Source organism: Entelurus aequoreus, linkage group LG05 (assembly GCF_033978785.1).
Source record: "Entelurus aequoreus isolate RoL-2023_Sb linkage group LG05, RoL_Eaeq_v1.1, whole genome shotgun sequence".
Classification (NCBI taxonomy): Eukaryota; Metazoa; Chordata; class Actinopteri; order Syngnathiformes; family Syngnathidae; genus Entelurus; species Entelurus aequoreus.
This window is the reverse complement of record NC_084735.1, coordinates 31,444,719-31,462,243: the sequence shown is the minus strand read 5'-3', so window position 1 is coordinate 31,462,243 and position 17,525 is coordinate 31,444,719. Positions and strand designations below refer to the sequence as shown.

The 17,525-nt window shown below is 40.8% G+C and overlaps 1 protein-coding gene across 1 annotated transcript in view; it reads left to right on the top strand.

The window, feature by feature from the left end:
* Positions 1–13,307, top strand: part of abcg4a (ATP-binding cassette, sub-family G (WHITE), member 4a) — a 46,415-nt gene extending 33,108 nt beyond the window's left edge. Inside the window, exons 8-15 of the mRNA XM_062047764.1 lie at positions 4,909–5,023; positions 5,109–5,236; positions 9,913–10,011; positions 10,326–10,494; positions 10,598–10,698; positions 11,585–11,743; positions 11,812–11,930; positions 12,052–13,307. Coding sequence (XP_061903748.1) covers positions 4,909–5,023; positions 5,109–5,236; positions 9,913–10,011; positions 10,326–10,494; positions 10,598–10,698; positions 11,585–11,743; positions 11,812–11,930; positions 12,052–12,277 — 1,116 coding nt within the window. The 3' untranslated portion in view covers positions 12,278–13,307. The remainder of the gene's footprint in view (positions 1–4,908; positions 5,024–5,108; positions 5,237–9,912; positions 10,012–10,325; positions 10,495–10,597; positions 10,699–11,584; positions 11,744–11,811; positions 11,931–12,051) is intronic.
* The last annotated feature ends 4,218 nt before the right edge of the window (positions 13,308–17,525 follow it).

Below are 17,525 nucleotides of genomic sequence, written 5' to 3'. Positions count from 1 at the left end.
CACACTAGGTGTGGTGAAATGTGTCCTCTGCATTTGACCCATCCCCTTGTTCCAACCCCTGGGAGGTGGGGGGAGCAGTGAGCAGCAGCGGTGGCTGCGCTCGGGAATCATTTTGGTGATTTAACCCTTGATGCTGAGTGCCAAGCAGGGAGGTAATTGGTCCCATTTTTATAGTCTTTGGTATGACTCGGCCGGGGTTTGAGCTCACGACCTACCGATCTCTGGGCGGACACTCTAACAACAAGTTTTCTCACCAAAATTGAATAGAATATTTCTTGCTTTGTTGTGAAATTCTAATTGTGTCTGTCCTTAAAATGACAACAGTGTAGAAACTAAGTTGGTGGTGGCTAAGACCTTTGCACTCTACTGTATATTGTATTGCATTAATTTAAGTGTCAGATTTAATTAAAAAAAAAAAAAAAAAAAAACGTTTTGCCTCGCTGCAGTCCGCTCACACATGAAAACGACCAGTGTTGTGTTAGTTACTGAAAACCAGTAACTAGTTACAGTTACTAGTTACTTTATTTCAAAAGTAACTCAGTTACTTACACCAAAAAGTAATGCATTACTGTGAAAAGTAACTATTTAGTCACTTTTTTTTTTTCTTCTTTTTTTTTTAAAGCTCCCATTAACGCCCTTTTAGCCTTCATTTCAGTACTGTTATTGCACTGGAGAATAATACAATCTGTTGATCAACTTGACATGCATTTGCATCACTGAACTCTGCTAAGCAATGTGGTCTACATACAACACACTAAGACAAAGATATGTTTCAAAGGGCCAATTTATTTCAGGCCAGAACAAATTGACAAAACTATTTTAAATAGCTGCAACATAACATACATAAGTAACAAACAGCATAATAACAACATGTCATAACATAGCTGTAAACCTGGCTTCACCCAAAGAAGGCACACATGACATACACAAACCCTAACCAGGCATTTTTTCTCTCTCAAGGAATTCTGAAATAAAATCATGTCTGAAGCCCAGAACACTCTACACATTTCCCCAGTTTTCGTTTAGAGAAAAGGAAAGATTGGCCTGGCCCACTAGGATCCCTCATTATGTTTGTTTCCATGTTTATGTACTCACTGTCCACTGTGTCCAGGTACTTGTAAAATGTTTTCCGTGCCATTCGCTGTTTGACGCTGGTATCATGCTAATTAGTTGCCTGAAAGCGGGCGGCTCCACTGTAGAAATAGCCTGCATGTCTTCTAGCACATACGCATTGTAGAATCCTTGTTTTCAGTGGCAGGATCGTTGACACAGATGGTGAAGTTTCAGTGCTCAGTAGAGATGTAACAGTTTTGAGGGGTTTAAGCACCTGGAGGACCTCCTCTGCAACTCTCACATCATCATCAGACTAGTACAAGAGGTTAGTTCCAAAATATAAAGGAATTGTGCATTTTGTGATAAAAGCATGAAACTTGGTACACTTATAGCCAAAGGCATTCTCAAAAGATTTGGATGCGGAGCCATCATGAATTTTCAACATGGTGCCCATGGCAGCCATTTTTCAAAATGTCCGCCAGCAACAACTGTTTTCTTATGAATGATGGATTTAATATGATATTTCAGACTTATTTACCATTCATACTACTTGGTAAATGTCTTTTGGATAGTGGAACATTTTCATTGAAAATTCAAAATGACCGCCAACTGGTTAGATATGGATGATCTCTATGTTTAATTATACATTTATCTTGATGCAGAATTTGAATTGGGAACTTTGGAATTTCTAAGAATCTTCTTTCTATCTCAAAATACTCATGTTAAGCAAGGGAAACCTAGGGTCTATCACAGGGAAGACTAGTCACACTCGCCTTCACAGACACAAAGGGCTGTGCACTGTAAGTGGGATTTTTTGCACTTACACTGCCCAACACAACCCTTCTTGCATTTGCATGAGACAAGTTCATAACTTGACTGGCCTGCATCTGGTAGGCATGTCCAGAAGGGTTCATAGTCCCCCTCGGGTGACTTTGACCAGCCCCATTCGCACGGTGAAGGTAGTTCTGGTGTTGACACCAGGACTGTACCCCACACGTGCCCTCCTTGGTATACAGCTCTCTTAACATGCTCTTCTAGGGCAGCCTTGGTAGGGGGGATTGTTTGCACATTGTGCCTCTTTGCAAATAACTTCCTCCTTGCCGTATTGATTTCTGTACATGTGCTGGTTCGGTCATAGACTAAGATAACAAACCTCTCAATTGTGGCCATTACCTCCTGTGGTATGTCATCTGGGGCTGAAGACACTTTCAACAGGGTACGTGTAAGTTCTGGAAGCACAGACCATACAGCCCATGCAGTCTTTTTCCCATGGCCAACAAAGCTTGACACAGTGTCACAACCCGTCAATGCATGGAACACTGGTAGTGCACATGCTTTCTCGGGCCCGAGCCCTGCTGCAATTTCATGGGCTGCCAAATATCGAAAATTCTTACCAGTACCGAAAGCCAACCAAAGCTCATCCTCTGGTTGTAGAGTCTGAGCCACTGCCACAGCCAGCACCACAACATCAGTATCAACTGTTTGAATCATAATTTTGTGGTGGCCGTTTCTTGCTGCATGGGCTACGTGCAATAACATGCGACTATCCGCTTCCTCATGCGTGCAAGGAGCAATCGATGTCCTATCTGGGAGAGGTGGCTTGCTAAGGACTTCCATGTCACTTGTGATGAAAAGCTGTTTATCCTCCTGCACAAACCATCTGAGCAGAGCCTCCGAGAGAAAGGCAAACAACTCAGTGTTATTGCTGTCAACTCTAAGAAAGTTTTGCCAGTTCCTGGGAATGGCTGCATCACCTACCACACGTCTCTGAATTCCAGTGCCACGCTTTGCTCTCGTAGCAGCTTTCAGAGAGTCAGACAAATAGCGATCCCACACCAGATCAAGCCTGGACACAGTTTCAAACTTTCTGGTCAGATATGGAATGAAGATCACATGGGCATATGGGTTATGGGTTATACTTGTATAGCGCTTTTCTACCTTCAAGGTACTCAAAGCGCTTTGACAGTATTTCCACATTCACCCATTCACACACACATTCACACACTGTATAGTCATTGAAGGTTTGTACTGAACTTGGTTTCAGCATCTGGATGATGGCTGCCCCATCTACAATTGTGCAGGTAACCTTTGGACTGTCAGAGTATGCACTGTGAACTTGTTCCAGGCATGGAAGCAGATCACTCTTCACTCCCAGTCGGAGACCTCCCCCATCAGAAAGCGCTGGTGGACATGGTTGGTTCTCGTGTCGAAAGAACTCTTCTAGGTTTCCATCTCTGGTCTGGCAAGCAATGAACTTGGTAAATAAGACATTTACCAAGTACTATGTATGGTAAATAAGTCTGAAACATCATATTATATCCATCATTCATAAGCGAACAGTTGTTACTTACAGCCATTTTGAAAGATGGCTGCCATGGGCGCCATTTTGAAAATTCATGGTGGCTCCATATCCAAATCTTTTGAGAATGCCTTTGGCTATAAGTGTACCAAATTTCATGCTTTTATCACAAAATGCACGATCGTTCTGGTTACCAGCTGCACTAACAGGGTGATGATGTCTTTGACATTTGTCTTCAGGGTCTTGTGGGTCAATGCAGAGTATATAGCTAGCTGCCTGCTGCTCCAACATATCATAAGTGGAGTTCCACCTCGTTGGGACATCATGTATGAGCTTATGAGTAGGCAGCTTTAGCATTTCTTGCTTTGTCTTAAGCACATGAGCAGCTGTTGTGCTTCGGTGGAAGTAGGAAACCTCCTTTCTGATCATCCCAAGGAGGCGCTCCATCCTATTGACTGAGATTCCCTTCTGTGATGCCAAATTCACTACATGTGCAAAGCACCTATCTGTGGTCCCAGTCCTGCCTCATTCACTGCAATTATTTGATTTTTGGCATTATCACTTGTGACTGGGATATCTTTATCTTCCATTCCTCCACTGCTTGTGTCAGTACCTGTGCAAGGTGACTCTCATAGAGGGGGCGTGTCTTCTCATCTCCCAGTCTGCTGTGATGAAGTGAGCGCTTATCGTCACATAGTTCCCCTGGACGTCCACCCGTCTGTTGTGAACGCAACAGATGATGCTCGGGACGTTCATTCACAACTTTTTTTCTTCTCCTGCTCATAATGATCTGGCACAATCTTATTGCTGAAGTGGGTGCGCGACGGGATGTCGTAACGTGGCTCAAGCACTTTCAGCATGTGTTTAAAACCTTCGTTTTGCACAACCGAGTCTGCACCTATAAACACACCGATTAAATGACGCAGGGCGTTCAAGCTACTCCGTTACTCCGCTCGCCATGATCACACTGTGTGTGGACTGAACGCGTGAACCACTTTTTTTTTTTTTCATATATCAAACCGCGGATCACGTGTGTGCCGAACCGAAGATATTGATCCGAATGGATCACGGATGAATGTTGATCCGTTGCACCACTAGTAAACACAGACACGCCCTTCCCTTCCCCACACCCACACCCAGACACACACAGAGCGCGCCTCTTTTCTTCTCTCCCTTGTGACACAAGAAGATTCAGAAGGACGACACCGCAACTCTCCAATAAAACACACTCAGATCTTCTGTTTCTAGCCGTTACTACATAAAAAATAACGTAAAATAACGCAGTAACGCATCATGTAGTAACGGTAACTGAGTTACTGAATGTAAAAAATAACGCGTTAGACTACTAGTTACTTTGTAACGCGTTTGTCCCAACACTGAAAATGACACAGGCTGTCTTTGTAACATCCATTGATATAAAGAAACAAACCTTTATATGACCATCTACAATTATTTATTCACTTAACACGATAGACCTGAACTTTATTTTATTTTATTTTTTTCTTTGAAGGCAACATTTTTCATGAACCTATGCTCTGTCTATGCTGTTCTTGCAGTTGTACATCCTCAGCCAAGGACAATGCATCTACAAGGGAACAGTCCCTTACCTTATCCCGTATCTGAAGAACCTGGGCCTGCACTGCCCAACATATCACAATCCTGCTGATTTCAGTGAGTCCTCAAATACTTGATTACAATTCTATGTGTGAGCGTGTCAGTGTCTCTCAGACTTTCTGTTTGTCGTCTCTGCCTACAGTCATTGAGGTGGCATCAGGAGAGTACGGAGACTTGAACCCGGTGCTGTTTGAGGCGGTCCAGGGAGGACTGTGCTCCGAGGAGGGCAAGAAGAACTCGAGAGACTCCTGTCACTCTCAGTGCTACAGTGTAAGGTCATTTTTTACATTAGAAAAATCTCACAGCATGCTACTAAACTAAAATGCTATATGAATGGCAAAAGGTGGATACCCAAGTTGATGATGCAGCTCCTGCCATTTAGTGTAAGCGCGTTTATTTGTTCCGGCACTGGCATAGATGAACAAAGATACATTACCCGTATTTTCCAGACCAAAGGGCGCACGGGATTATAAGGCGCACTGCCGATGAGCAGGTCTAGTCAGGTCTATTTTCATACAAAAGGTGCACCGGATTATAGGGCGCATTAAAGTGGTCATATTATTATAATTTTTTTCTAAATTGAAAACACTTCCTTGTGGTCTACATAACATGTAATGTTGGTTCTTTGGTCAAAATGTTGCATGGATGATGTTTTACAGATCATCTTCAAGTCGCTTTCTGACAGTCGCTTCAGGATGCGCCGTTTTGTGGGCGGTCTTATTTACGTGGCTCACCTTCGGCAGCGTCTTCTCCCCATCATCTTTGTTGCGTGCAAAGACGGGAGTGGAAGAAGTGTCAAAAGATGGGGCTAACTGTTTTAATGACATTCAGACTTTACTTAAATCAATACCGGAGCAGCATCTCCTCATCCATGGCTCACTAGTGCAATAACAAGGCCGGAAATATGTCCCGTGAAAAACTGTCCGACCTAAACTCTCTAATAACTACAATTCCTTGGGTGAATAATATGAACTCACTACACCGGTATGTTTTAGCGCTTTCATGGCGAGTTTACTGACAGATATTAGTAAGAACTTTACACTACTATATTAAAAATGGCAACAGTGGAAGATGAATGTCCCATAACATGAAGATAGAGAAAAAGCAGAAGCTTATCGACTACGGCGTCGTCACAGACTACAAAGGCGGACGCGTGCAAATTTCCAGGACTTATGCAGATCCCAATTAAAGATCAGCAGGTACCAGAAGGTAAGAAAAGTTTATTTTGCATAATATTGCGAAACAAAACGGCAGTTTATATTTCTTACCTTATACACACCATAATAATACTCGTATGTTGAAGCACAGTACAATCCATCAAGCGGTGCGGCTTCATAGCTTACCAAAGTCGTACTAAAAAATGTTGATAGATTTTTGAGCGCAGTGTGTCATGTTCTATATTTTCAATGGAACATATACAATGTTGGTGTTTTTTACTTGAGTCATAATGCAATCTACACATACTGTATCTCTTATGTGTGACTGCCATCATACTGCAGTCTACACGTATCTCTTATGTGTGACTGCCATCTACTGGTCACACTTATAATTTCACCTTGTACCAAATAAAATAGCTTCGAGGTCGGTAAGCCCAACCAAAATTATTCCGTACATTAGGTGCACCGAGTTATAAGGCGCGCTGTCGAGTTTTGAGAAAATTAAAGGATTTTAAGTGCGCCTTATAGTCCGAAAAATATGGTATTTGTGTTAAACGATACATTTCCCGAAGCACATTTGATAATTGCGGAACAATGGTTAGGAATCACTTGTGACCATCTCATTAACGTCACGCAATATCAATGGATTGGAGGCTTTTATTGACCGAGCAAAAAAGCACAGTGCATTCCTGAATGCCTTTCCTGTTCTGTGCTCTATACCAAATAGGTTATTTGACACAATATCCAAATACATACATATGCTATATTGCCAAACGTATTTGGCCACCTGCCTTTACTCACATATGAACTTGAAGTGTCATTCCATGTTTTGGTATCCTGGAGCATTCAAAGTTCCTTTCACTGGAACTAAGGGGCCAAGCCCAACTCCTAAAAAACCAACCCCACACCATAATTCCTCCTCCACCAAATTTCACACTCGGCACAATGCAGTCCGAAATGTAGCGCTCTCCTGGCAACCTCCAAACCCAGACTGGTCCATCAGATTGCCAGATGGAAAAGTGTGATTTATCACTCCAGAGAAGGCGTCTCCACTGCTCTAGAGTCCAGTGGCGACGTGCTTTACACCACTGCATCCTACGCTTTGCATTGGACTTGGTGATGTATGGCTTAGATGCAGCTGCTCGGCCATGGAAACCCATTCCATGAAGCTCTCTGCGTACTGTACGTGGGCTAATTGGAAGGTCACATGAAGTTTGGAGCTCTGTATCAACTGACTGTGCAGAAAAGTCTTTGCACTAGGAGCTTCAGCATCCATCTCTGTCAGTTTACGTGGCCTACCACCTGGTGGCTGACTTGCCGCTGTTCCCAAACTCTTCACTTTTCTTATAATAAAGTTGACTTTGGAATATTTAGGAGCGAGGAAACTTTATGACTGGATTTGTTGCACAGGTGGCATCCTATGTCAGTTCCACGTTGGAAATCACTGAGAGCGGCCCATTCTTTCACAAATGTTTGTAGAAACAGTCTCCATGTCTAAGTGCTTGATTTTATACACCGGGCCTAGTGATTAGGACACCTGATTCTCATCATTTGGATGGGTGGCCAAATACTTTTGGCAATATAGTGTATATGCCGCCCTCAGGCTTGTTATGCACATCAGCACGGCCGCCATCTTGAGCAGGGTTTCGTCAGACCGGTGTGCATCTGACTGGCACCAAAATTGTAATTATTGATAGACCTCTCGGTGTGTTCCATTTATCTACGAGCTGGGTATGACGTCACAGCCGAGTTATGAGCGTTCCAGTTACAGGGTTATAAAACAAGATGGCTGCATCCATGAAAACCATTCTTGTGCTTGCTTCATCTGAATATAAACAACTTATAAAAAATATGCACTCCTTCTGCAACCTTCAAACACGGTGGTTGAAGAGGAAACACAAAGACGCTATTGCTAGCAATGTAGAATGTATAAAACATGAAAAATATTTATTTTGCACAACAATAACATTACCATATATAAATGTCCTATCAGTGACGTCCCACCTAGGCCTTCAGTGATGTCCGACCGCAATGATTACCTCTCAAAATACCATAATTTATGTCACCACATGACCATTGCTGGAGAAATACTATACAGGAACACATTTATGCCCTACTGTGCATTGAAGCACCTCAAAAGTGTACAAAACAGGTTATTTTCTAGCGCATTTAAAAAACAATTAAAACGCATCAGCAATTAAAACATCTTATGTGGTACTGTCAAAATAAAAATTGCAAAAAACATATTAAAGGTGAAAAAATAAAATATTTGAACTCACAATTTGTAGCACCCATTGGACGCCATATAAGCCAGTGGTACCCCTCGTCGTCGGCTTATTCGAGTGGAAATGGCGGGCATTTCCCCATTTCATCGCCAGAACAGCTGAGCTAGCTTCCGGGGTTGGCCGCTATCGTCTCACAAGATGTAGTTTCTCTTTAAATATCCTTCTTGAAAATGGCCTTGCAAATATACAGTATATCTGCCACCTAATCAACGTTGTGTTCTGGCTACGGTGCAACCCTTCCTGCTTCCTGCTAAATTGAAACTTGTGATTAGATACTCACTTTGGAATGACAAGTGTGTATCCAATCACAGTCTCGTTAACATCAGGCTATTTAGATAGGCTACTGTCAACAATTTGTGATCTGATTGGCTATCGCAACTGTCTCTCAACTCTGTGATCTCAAATTCATCCGCTAACGGTCTCGGTGAGTCACAGGATGTGTAAATGTCACGTTCAACCTGAGGCCATCTGGAAGGCCTTACTGACAATAACTTGTGATCTGATTGGCTATCGCAACTGTCTATCAACTGTATGTCCCCATTCACTTACAGTGCACGGACGCCCGCATTGTTGATTCTGAAGGCTTCGGGCAGATTTCATACAGCATGGCAACATGAGCTAGCTGAATTCTGATTGGATACAAACTAAAACTAAAAACAACAGCACTGGAACGAGCGTAATATGACATGAAGATAATATAAATAGGCTAATTTTAAATATTTAGGGAAAGTAAATTAAAAAATAATTTTATCTCTAATTATGATCAGGATTTCTGGTTATGTTAGGCCAGCAGAGAAGGCCTTGCTGGCCCTGACGGCACACCACTGTGTCCTACAATGCGGCTGAGTTCGTACGACAAAAATGATCAGACGTGCTAATAACGACTATCACATAAGCTTCTTTTATTGTTTACAGTCACAGCAGCCATCTTTGAAGCCAACTCGGGGGTGTTGAGGACTCTCCGACTTTCCGAGTAAGACATCCATCCTCGGGTGTGTTTTAGTGGAAATTTGCGACTAGGAACTCGAAAACTCAGACTTCCCAGTACAGATGGACCATTAGTCTCAGTTGACTAATGCAGTAAACGGACACGGTTGCTCCCTGCTCTAGATGGCGGCCGCGTTGATGCATCATTCCAAAGGACAGCAGCATCAGAGGTGGCATCTACGTCTTTATATCTGTGTGGGGCTTACTTCCTGGTAGCATGCTAATTTCCAGATTCATGGTAACGACTAAAATTGCATGTGTTTTGGGGATTTGCGTGTGTTTTGGACTTTGTTTTGCGTTTGCCCCGCACTTGTGTGTTTTGTGAAGTGGGGGTTTGTGTGTGTTTTAGATCTTGCTGCGCGTTTGCCCTTGTCAGCCACCGTAGTTCTCGAAATGGGCCATACCACATCATTCTCAAGGGGGCGCCGCAAATGCGAAGTGGAAAATACAAACTTTTATCTGTGCGTGATGTCTTTACTGTTGTCTGACAAGTTGCATTCAATTTCTCTCTCCACAGGACACAGGGACCCTTGAGAAACGTAGCTTTGCCACCAGTACATTCACACAGTTCTGCATCCTATTCAAAAGAACCTTCATTACAATCTGCAGAGATACGGTACTGTGCATTTCAAACCATGTGTTTTGTGTCATAGTCAATGAAAATACAGTACTGTACTCTGCATCTTGCTTTGTTGTTTTAAATACTGTACATTTAAGCACAGCTGTCATTTTGAAATATTAAACAGTAAACAGGACGGATAAACAATACCATTTTCTTCAACTACGCTCCATTAGGTATATACATTATATGGTCGTTATAGTTATATAAATGTCCTTTGACCTGAAACATTTGTACAATAGTGTTTGCATGGATGGAAAATACTGATGTATTTGATTTTAGGGATTAACTAAAATCCCTTGTTTCGTAAGGTGCTGACCCACCTCAGAGTGATGTCCCATCTGGCGATCGGAGTGCTCATCGGTCTGCTTTATCTCAAAATCGGCAACGACGCCAGTAAAGTTTTCAACAACACGGGTTTCCTCTTCTTCTCCATGCTCTTCCTCATGTTTGCCGCCCTGATGCCCACTGTTCTAACTTGTAAGACCTTGTCTCGCCAGGCCCGGGAAATACTGTATCGATTGTTCAGCCTTCTTCCAGTCAAAGTGGAAAGACACTTATTGTTGCTTCTTTGGTTCCACAGTTCCTCTGGAGTTGCCTGTGTTTCTAAGGGAACACCTCAACTACTGGTACAGCCTGAAGGCCTACTACTTGGCAAAAACAATGGCGGACATACCATTCCAGGTAATATTTCATTGCTTTGGTGGTGTGAGCATTTTTCCAATAGATTCTGAGATACAGTGATACCTCAACTTAAGAGTGCCCCAATTTAAGAGGGGTTTGAGATAAGAGCTGTCTCTGCTAATTGTTGCAAGCTAAATGTGAGTTACAAGCATCCCCGCCATTAGTTGGCTTAGCAAATGTCACAGTGAATCCTCTAAGCTCTGACCAAAACAGCTGGTTTGACTTGCTAGCATTAGCTTATAGCTAAAGATGGACAAAACTTTGTTTTCCAACCATGAGAAGAATGTGAGTGTTAAGGACATTGCTGAGAAGAAGTGGATGATATTCATTGAACTAAAAGAAGAAATCATCAATAACATGAGAGAGCGTTTTGCCAACTTGGAGAACCAAGTCCCTGCTTGTCTGCACCACACTGAAGCAGAATAAGTCAAGAACGCCAGCAAAGACTGTTAAAATAATATCCAAACAGTGGACATTTATCCATGAAAATATTGAAAAGCTGCTGCTGGTGTGTTTGACATTAAACTTTTGGAAGGAGATACAATAGAAGTCAATCTCCAAGGTAAATGTTATACATTTTATTACATTACTTCATAAAACTACTGTAGTTGTTGGTAGTACATTATATTGTATTGTTTTATACAATATTTATCTAAAATTTTATTTTATTTTAAAAAAGCATGTTACATGTTAGGATTAAGGTGTTTTTGATTTGCGATACAAGTATTTTGAGTCAAGAGACTCTGTTACATTGTCACAGAACCAATTAAACTCGTAAGTTGAGGTATTACTGTATACTGTAATAAAAATACTTGCTGAACTGCGAGAAGTGTACTCAATGTACGTGTCCTATTGATAAAGACAATCATAACGTTCTCCTTCACAGGTGATTTGTCCAATCATGTACTGCAGTATTGTGTACTGGATGACTGAACAGCCTGCAGAGGCCAGTCGCTATCTGCTCTTCGTGGCTTTGTCCACATCCACAGCCCTGGTAGCCCAGTCTCTGGGGTTGCTTATTGGCGCTGCATCCACATCACTGCAGGTAAGGTCCATAAAGTAACTCCAAGCAAAGTGAGCTCATTCAGTAAACACTGTAACATGGTTCTACAGGTAGCGACATTTGTAGGTCCGGTAACAGCCATACCTGTGCTGCTCTTCTCTGGCTTCTTTGTGAATTTTGACACCATTCCCAAATATCTACAGTGGAGCTCCTATGTCTCTTACGTCAGGTATGCTCAGCTCAGCCTTTTGCAAAATGTATTGTGGCTTACCAGGGGCATAGCAATTTATCTCTTCACTTCTTTGTTGAGGATTAAAAAAACTATACTAATTATGATTTGCTTTTTCCAGGTATGGATTTGAAGGTGTGATACTGTCCATCTACGGGATGAACCGCACTGAGCTGGAGTGTCCGGGTCTGGTGTGTAAATTCCAAAAGCCAGAGGAGGTCCTGCAACTGTTGGATGTGGAGGATGCAAAGCTCTACGTGGACTTCATGGTGCTGGGGGTGTTCTTCGTGGTTCTCAGACTGGCCACTTACCTGGTCCTGCGGTACAAAGTCAAGTCCGAGCGTTGAGCAGATCATCGTAAATATAAGTTCAACATTGCCCATAAAACTGCTTGTTATTTCATGAAAACACTTCTACTCTTAGTTATTTCTTTGTTTCTGCAATCATTGGATACTGATCACACATGAACAATGACTAAAGATACATAAAGCATGTTTATTTAGTGGACCAGGAACGTGTGCTAGTTTCCTCCAGGAAACCATCTTGGTGCAGGAATGTGTCAGTTCTTGTTTCTCCTCAATGCCTACATAATAGTCCCGGGTTGGGGTGCATTAGACAGCACCCATCCCGATGCCCAGATTTCAAGAAGAATACATTCCAGAGAAAGTGGAAACTATAAGTGCCAGAACTTTTGTCAGCTTCTCGCTTTCCTTAAAGAGATTCTGGCTTTTACGCAATCCTGACATACCCACTGCCACTGGATGACTTTCCATATCAGGGATGGACCCTTTCTGCAGGCCTTGTGGCACACCACGAACATGGCAGTCGGATGCGGATGAAGAACTTGTCATCATCACAGACTTGTCTGGAATAATCATTTTGCTGCCCGGACTTTGACTCTGAACCTGCTGTTTGTTGAGGACATGGAGCATAATGTGAAAACAGGCATGACTGCTGCCTCCAGCCTCATGCAGAGGGCTAACTTCAAAGTACCGACTGCAAGTAGAACAAGTGCAATAGCCGTGGTTAGAAGAAAAAAATGCGAGATGCTCGTCTAATCGCTGTTACTCTTTTAAAGCAATCCCTCCAAATACTTCTTGTATAATTATTTCCTCCTCTGTGAGCTACATTTTGTTCTCTCTTGCTATCTCTCTCTCTCTCTCTCTCTCTCTCTCTCTCTCTATCTCCCTCTCTCTCTCTCTCGCTCTCACTCTCTCTTGCCATCACTTGGCTTTGCTGATGTCTGACTGATTTTTCCAAAACAATGCTAGATACTTTAAATGCTGGCCGGGCAGATTGTGTGCCTCCGAACTAGAATGATGCGAGCTTTGTCTGCTTCAGTGCTCGATGTTTGCGCACACGACTTATATCCCCAAACATGCTTATGTCTGTCTCACACACACACACACACACACACACACACACACACACACACACACACACACACACACACACACACACACACACACACATGCATATGCATTCTTGTTCCAGGACAACGCAACTGTTTTCCAGTACACTTGCTATGAAATATTTCTTACTCAATCTATGCTACTTAGTAACCCTTATTACAATGCATAGGCATATACTCAACAATTGTACAGTGGATATGTTATGCTGTGGGAAAAAAATTACAATGCACTTTTCAATATATGCTTTATTAATATTTATTTGTATTTATACATTTATTTTTTGATAGCTTAAAAAGCTAGTTGAGCGCTGCTTGGGGAGTATAATGGGAAAACAGCAACAGAATGCTGCCTGTTTATTGTATAGGAACTGAATATTCATGGCATGATTATGTTCCCATTGAAATCTTTTCAACAGTTTTTTGTAGGGGCGGGATGCAAAACCTTTTAAAAACCTAAGGAACCTCAAGTGTGATGTTGGCATGAGTGGAACATGATAATAGAGATGTATTTGAGTTGCAATAAATTAAACAAGACAAGGAGTATGAATATTAATAATTGTTAGAATGATAGTAGCAGTAGTAGTATGGGTATTATTAATGTGAATGTTGGATAATTATTACTACAGTAGTATTAAGACACAAATCAAATGATTGTTGCATTTAATGTAGGTTGTGTCTATGATACGAATATGATATAAGAATTGCAACTCTAAAAAGTAATACAGTAGCCTAATTGTGTCATTAATAGCAATAGAAAACATTGTGACTGATTGTTGAACAACCCAACACTTTGACATCACTTATGTTTTTTACAAACTGTATCAAGCACTTTAATTTATTGCCAATATCATCACAGTATGAGCAATATAGCAATCCAAATGTATTGTAACTGAAAGATACATTTCAAGAAATATAATTTGTATGAGCATGAAATTATTTAAAAGCAGAACAATTGAAATGTACTGCGGTACTTAAAACTATGTTAATGCCACCGGGAAGACGTTGCCTTTTAACACCAACCAGGATAATTAGCACTCAAGTGCAGGAAATTGCGGCCTTACCGGAAATATCAAACAGTAATTTTTACTGCCAACACAACAGATAAGTGTTTTTACTGTCCTCAAATTTGATCAAAACTGAGCTTGCTGACTCTGCAAGAGGTAAAAAACAAAAAAAAAACAAAGCAGCAGCATTGAAGTCATTAACCAGTGTAAGAAAGCCTTGGCGTCTGCTTGAAGACTTATGCACCAAAATGGGCAGAAAAAAAAACAATATTTCCTTCTCTGCTGCAAATTAAACATTCATAACGCTGCCCTTCTCAAATGGATTGTGTTGTCTAATCAGTTTCCTAACCAAAGAAAATGTCCTAAATAGGCTTTTACTGATACATTTACGCAGTCATTAAAATGTTCCAACAGTGGCTGGAACAATTCAATCCAATTTGACATTGTCCCAAAATTGTGTTAATCTGTGTACCCCACCACGCACTAAGTGAATCATATCAAATTGCATCGTATCATACAGCAGTATTAAGGGGTTTTGAAGTGAATGGAGAAGCAGCATAAACGCATGTACAAAACAGAAAGTAAGTTTCACTATTTCAACTATTTTAGCTGTCATGATACTATTCTACCTGTCAGCTTTTAAAAAGTCACCGGAGTCCTTGTCATTACGTGAAATTTATTTGTGTACAGTCATCTTATTATGTAAAATCCTGGTTTTTGTCTGTTATGATTTTTGTATCATATACTTTTTTTTTGCCACTCTCAATTTTAAACATGCAAGCTCTGTATACTAAAAGCTGTTCTATGATTATAATAAAGATCATTTATAACCTTTTCTTGTGCTTCTTAATGTATTAACAGTAGTTACAATTTAGTGTAACACTCATCACACAGCGCATTAGGTCTATACAGTCATGTAAAACATTTTTTTCGAACGGTAACTCTTCTAATCCTCAACCGCTGCGCACAAAAGCTTGAAAATGTGTCATCCAATGCACCCCTACTGTGTTGCCTGTGCTATTATTTATCTAAAAAATACACCACTTGATGGCGCTGTTATTAAACTTCAACGTTTGGGACCCACTAAGTTGAATAGACTTGAAATTTCTGGCAGAATTTAGTGCATGCTAAAAAAAAATCCCCAATGTAGCTTCACAGTGTTTTTGCGGAATGAACACAAAATGTTGTTCACGCCTTAAGAGGACATTACTGTAAAGTTTTAGCACGATACATTAAAAAAAGCTGGGCCGCCATTGCAAAATGTCTTTGCAGAGGAATCTTTTAGAACTTACAACTAACTGCCCTGTATCATTGACTCAAATTTGGAAGACATGGTGTTAAGGAGACAACGGGGTTGGTTGTCACACTCATATCTCGCCACCAAAAGCCAATATCCCTCAAATTGGGATTTATGGGCATTTACAAAATCGGGATTAGAGCTCACCTACATAGTCTTCTCTAGTAGACTTTTTGTTTTTTTCATGTCAACTTCTAAATATGCAGCTCCTCAATATTTGCCTTTAGCCTTTTAACGCAGTGGATTTATAACAAAACAATTGTTACTCTTGAAGAGCATGAAGGGAAAGATACTTTATATTTTTAGCTAACTGTTTGACACTGTTGTATGCCTTGCCTTGTTTCATTGAAACAATACAGGAGGGGAAAGGTAATCCCCACCTTCTACCAACCTCGTCACGTCCGTTGTGTCCTTGAGCAAGACACTTCACCCTTGCTCCTGATGGGTTGTGGTTAGGGCCTTGCATGGCAGCTCCCGCCATCAGTGTGTGAATGTGTGTGTGAATGGGTAAATGTGGAAATAGTGTGAAAGCGCTTCGAGTACCTTGAAGGTAGAAAAGCGCTATACAAGTATAACCCCTTTACCTTTACCTTTAATGGAAAAATTATTTGGGGAAACTTGAACTACACCGGCAAAGTAGACATACACATTTAAGAGACCTGTAGCTTCAAATTAAAGGTACATTAACTGGAAATGTGGATATAATTACTGGTTGTTTTAATAGATTTGTTATCAATTCCATTGAATAACTGACAGCCCACTTAAAATGCCCAGACATCACATACAGTATAAGCCGCTGGATGATACAATACCAATATTTAATATACAAAATATAACTGTCTCTGAGATTTTAAAAATAATTTATTCTCTAAAATGTTCAAAAGCAAGAGATGCATTTGGTTTCGCAAACTATTTCTTAAAGATCCATAAAGAGGTGCTTGGAAGTCCTATTGCACATTTAATTCATGTATCTATAAATCAGGGTAAAGTGCCATTGACATGGAAGACTGCAAGAGTTACCCCCGTTTTTAAAGCTGGTGATAAGACCACCAGAGAACTATCGGCCAATGAGTATTTAACAATCGTATCAAAAATAGCAGAAAAGTGGGTTACCACACAGATAGTTGAACACCTAAGCAGTTGACATACCCCTCTTCATCCAATGCAATTTAGTTTTCATAATCTCCAGAAACAGCAACATGTAACTTTCTTGAGAATGTAAAAAAAAACTTTTAGATCCGGATGGCTATGTAGCTACCGTTTTTTTTATATTTACATTGCTTCTTTCTAAATTAACTAACTTCAACTACTCCAGTAGTGCCCTCTGCTGCATGAAATCATATTTTGCCGAGAGACGACAAGCTGTAAAAGTAGGACATTTAGTCATCTTATCTTACTTGCTCTGCTGGAGTCCCACAAGGCTCAATACTAGGCCCACTTCTATTCAGTCTCTATGTCAATGACCTATTCAACTTGTGTTCAACTGTCAAGATTCAGATGTATGCACATGATACGGTGTTGTACATTCATGCTAAAACTAAACAAGAAGCTTCTGTAATACTTTTTTTTCTAAAATTCCCGTCTACATCTTAATACAAAAAAAACTGTGTTTTTTTTCACGACAGGTATCTAAAGACCCACAACCATCTGTTTTAGTCATGGATAAATGTTTGGATATTGTGGACCATTTTAAGTATCTGTTTGATTCAAATCTAACTTTTAAGTATCATGGTAAAAAAATACAAGTATCATCTAATTGAACTTATCAAATTTTAATCAGATAAGACCTTTTTTGACTTTGGAAGCAGCAAAAGTGTATATGAATGTCATGATTTTTACGCATATAAACTACTGTTATACAACTTGGTCTCAAGCAACACAGG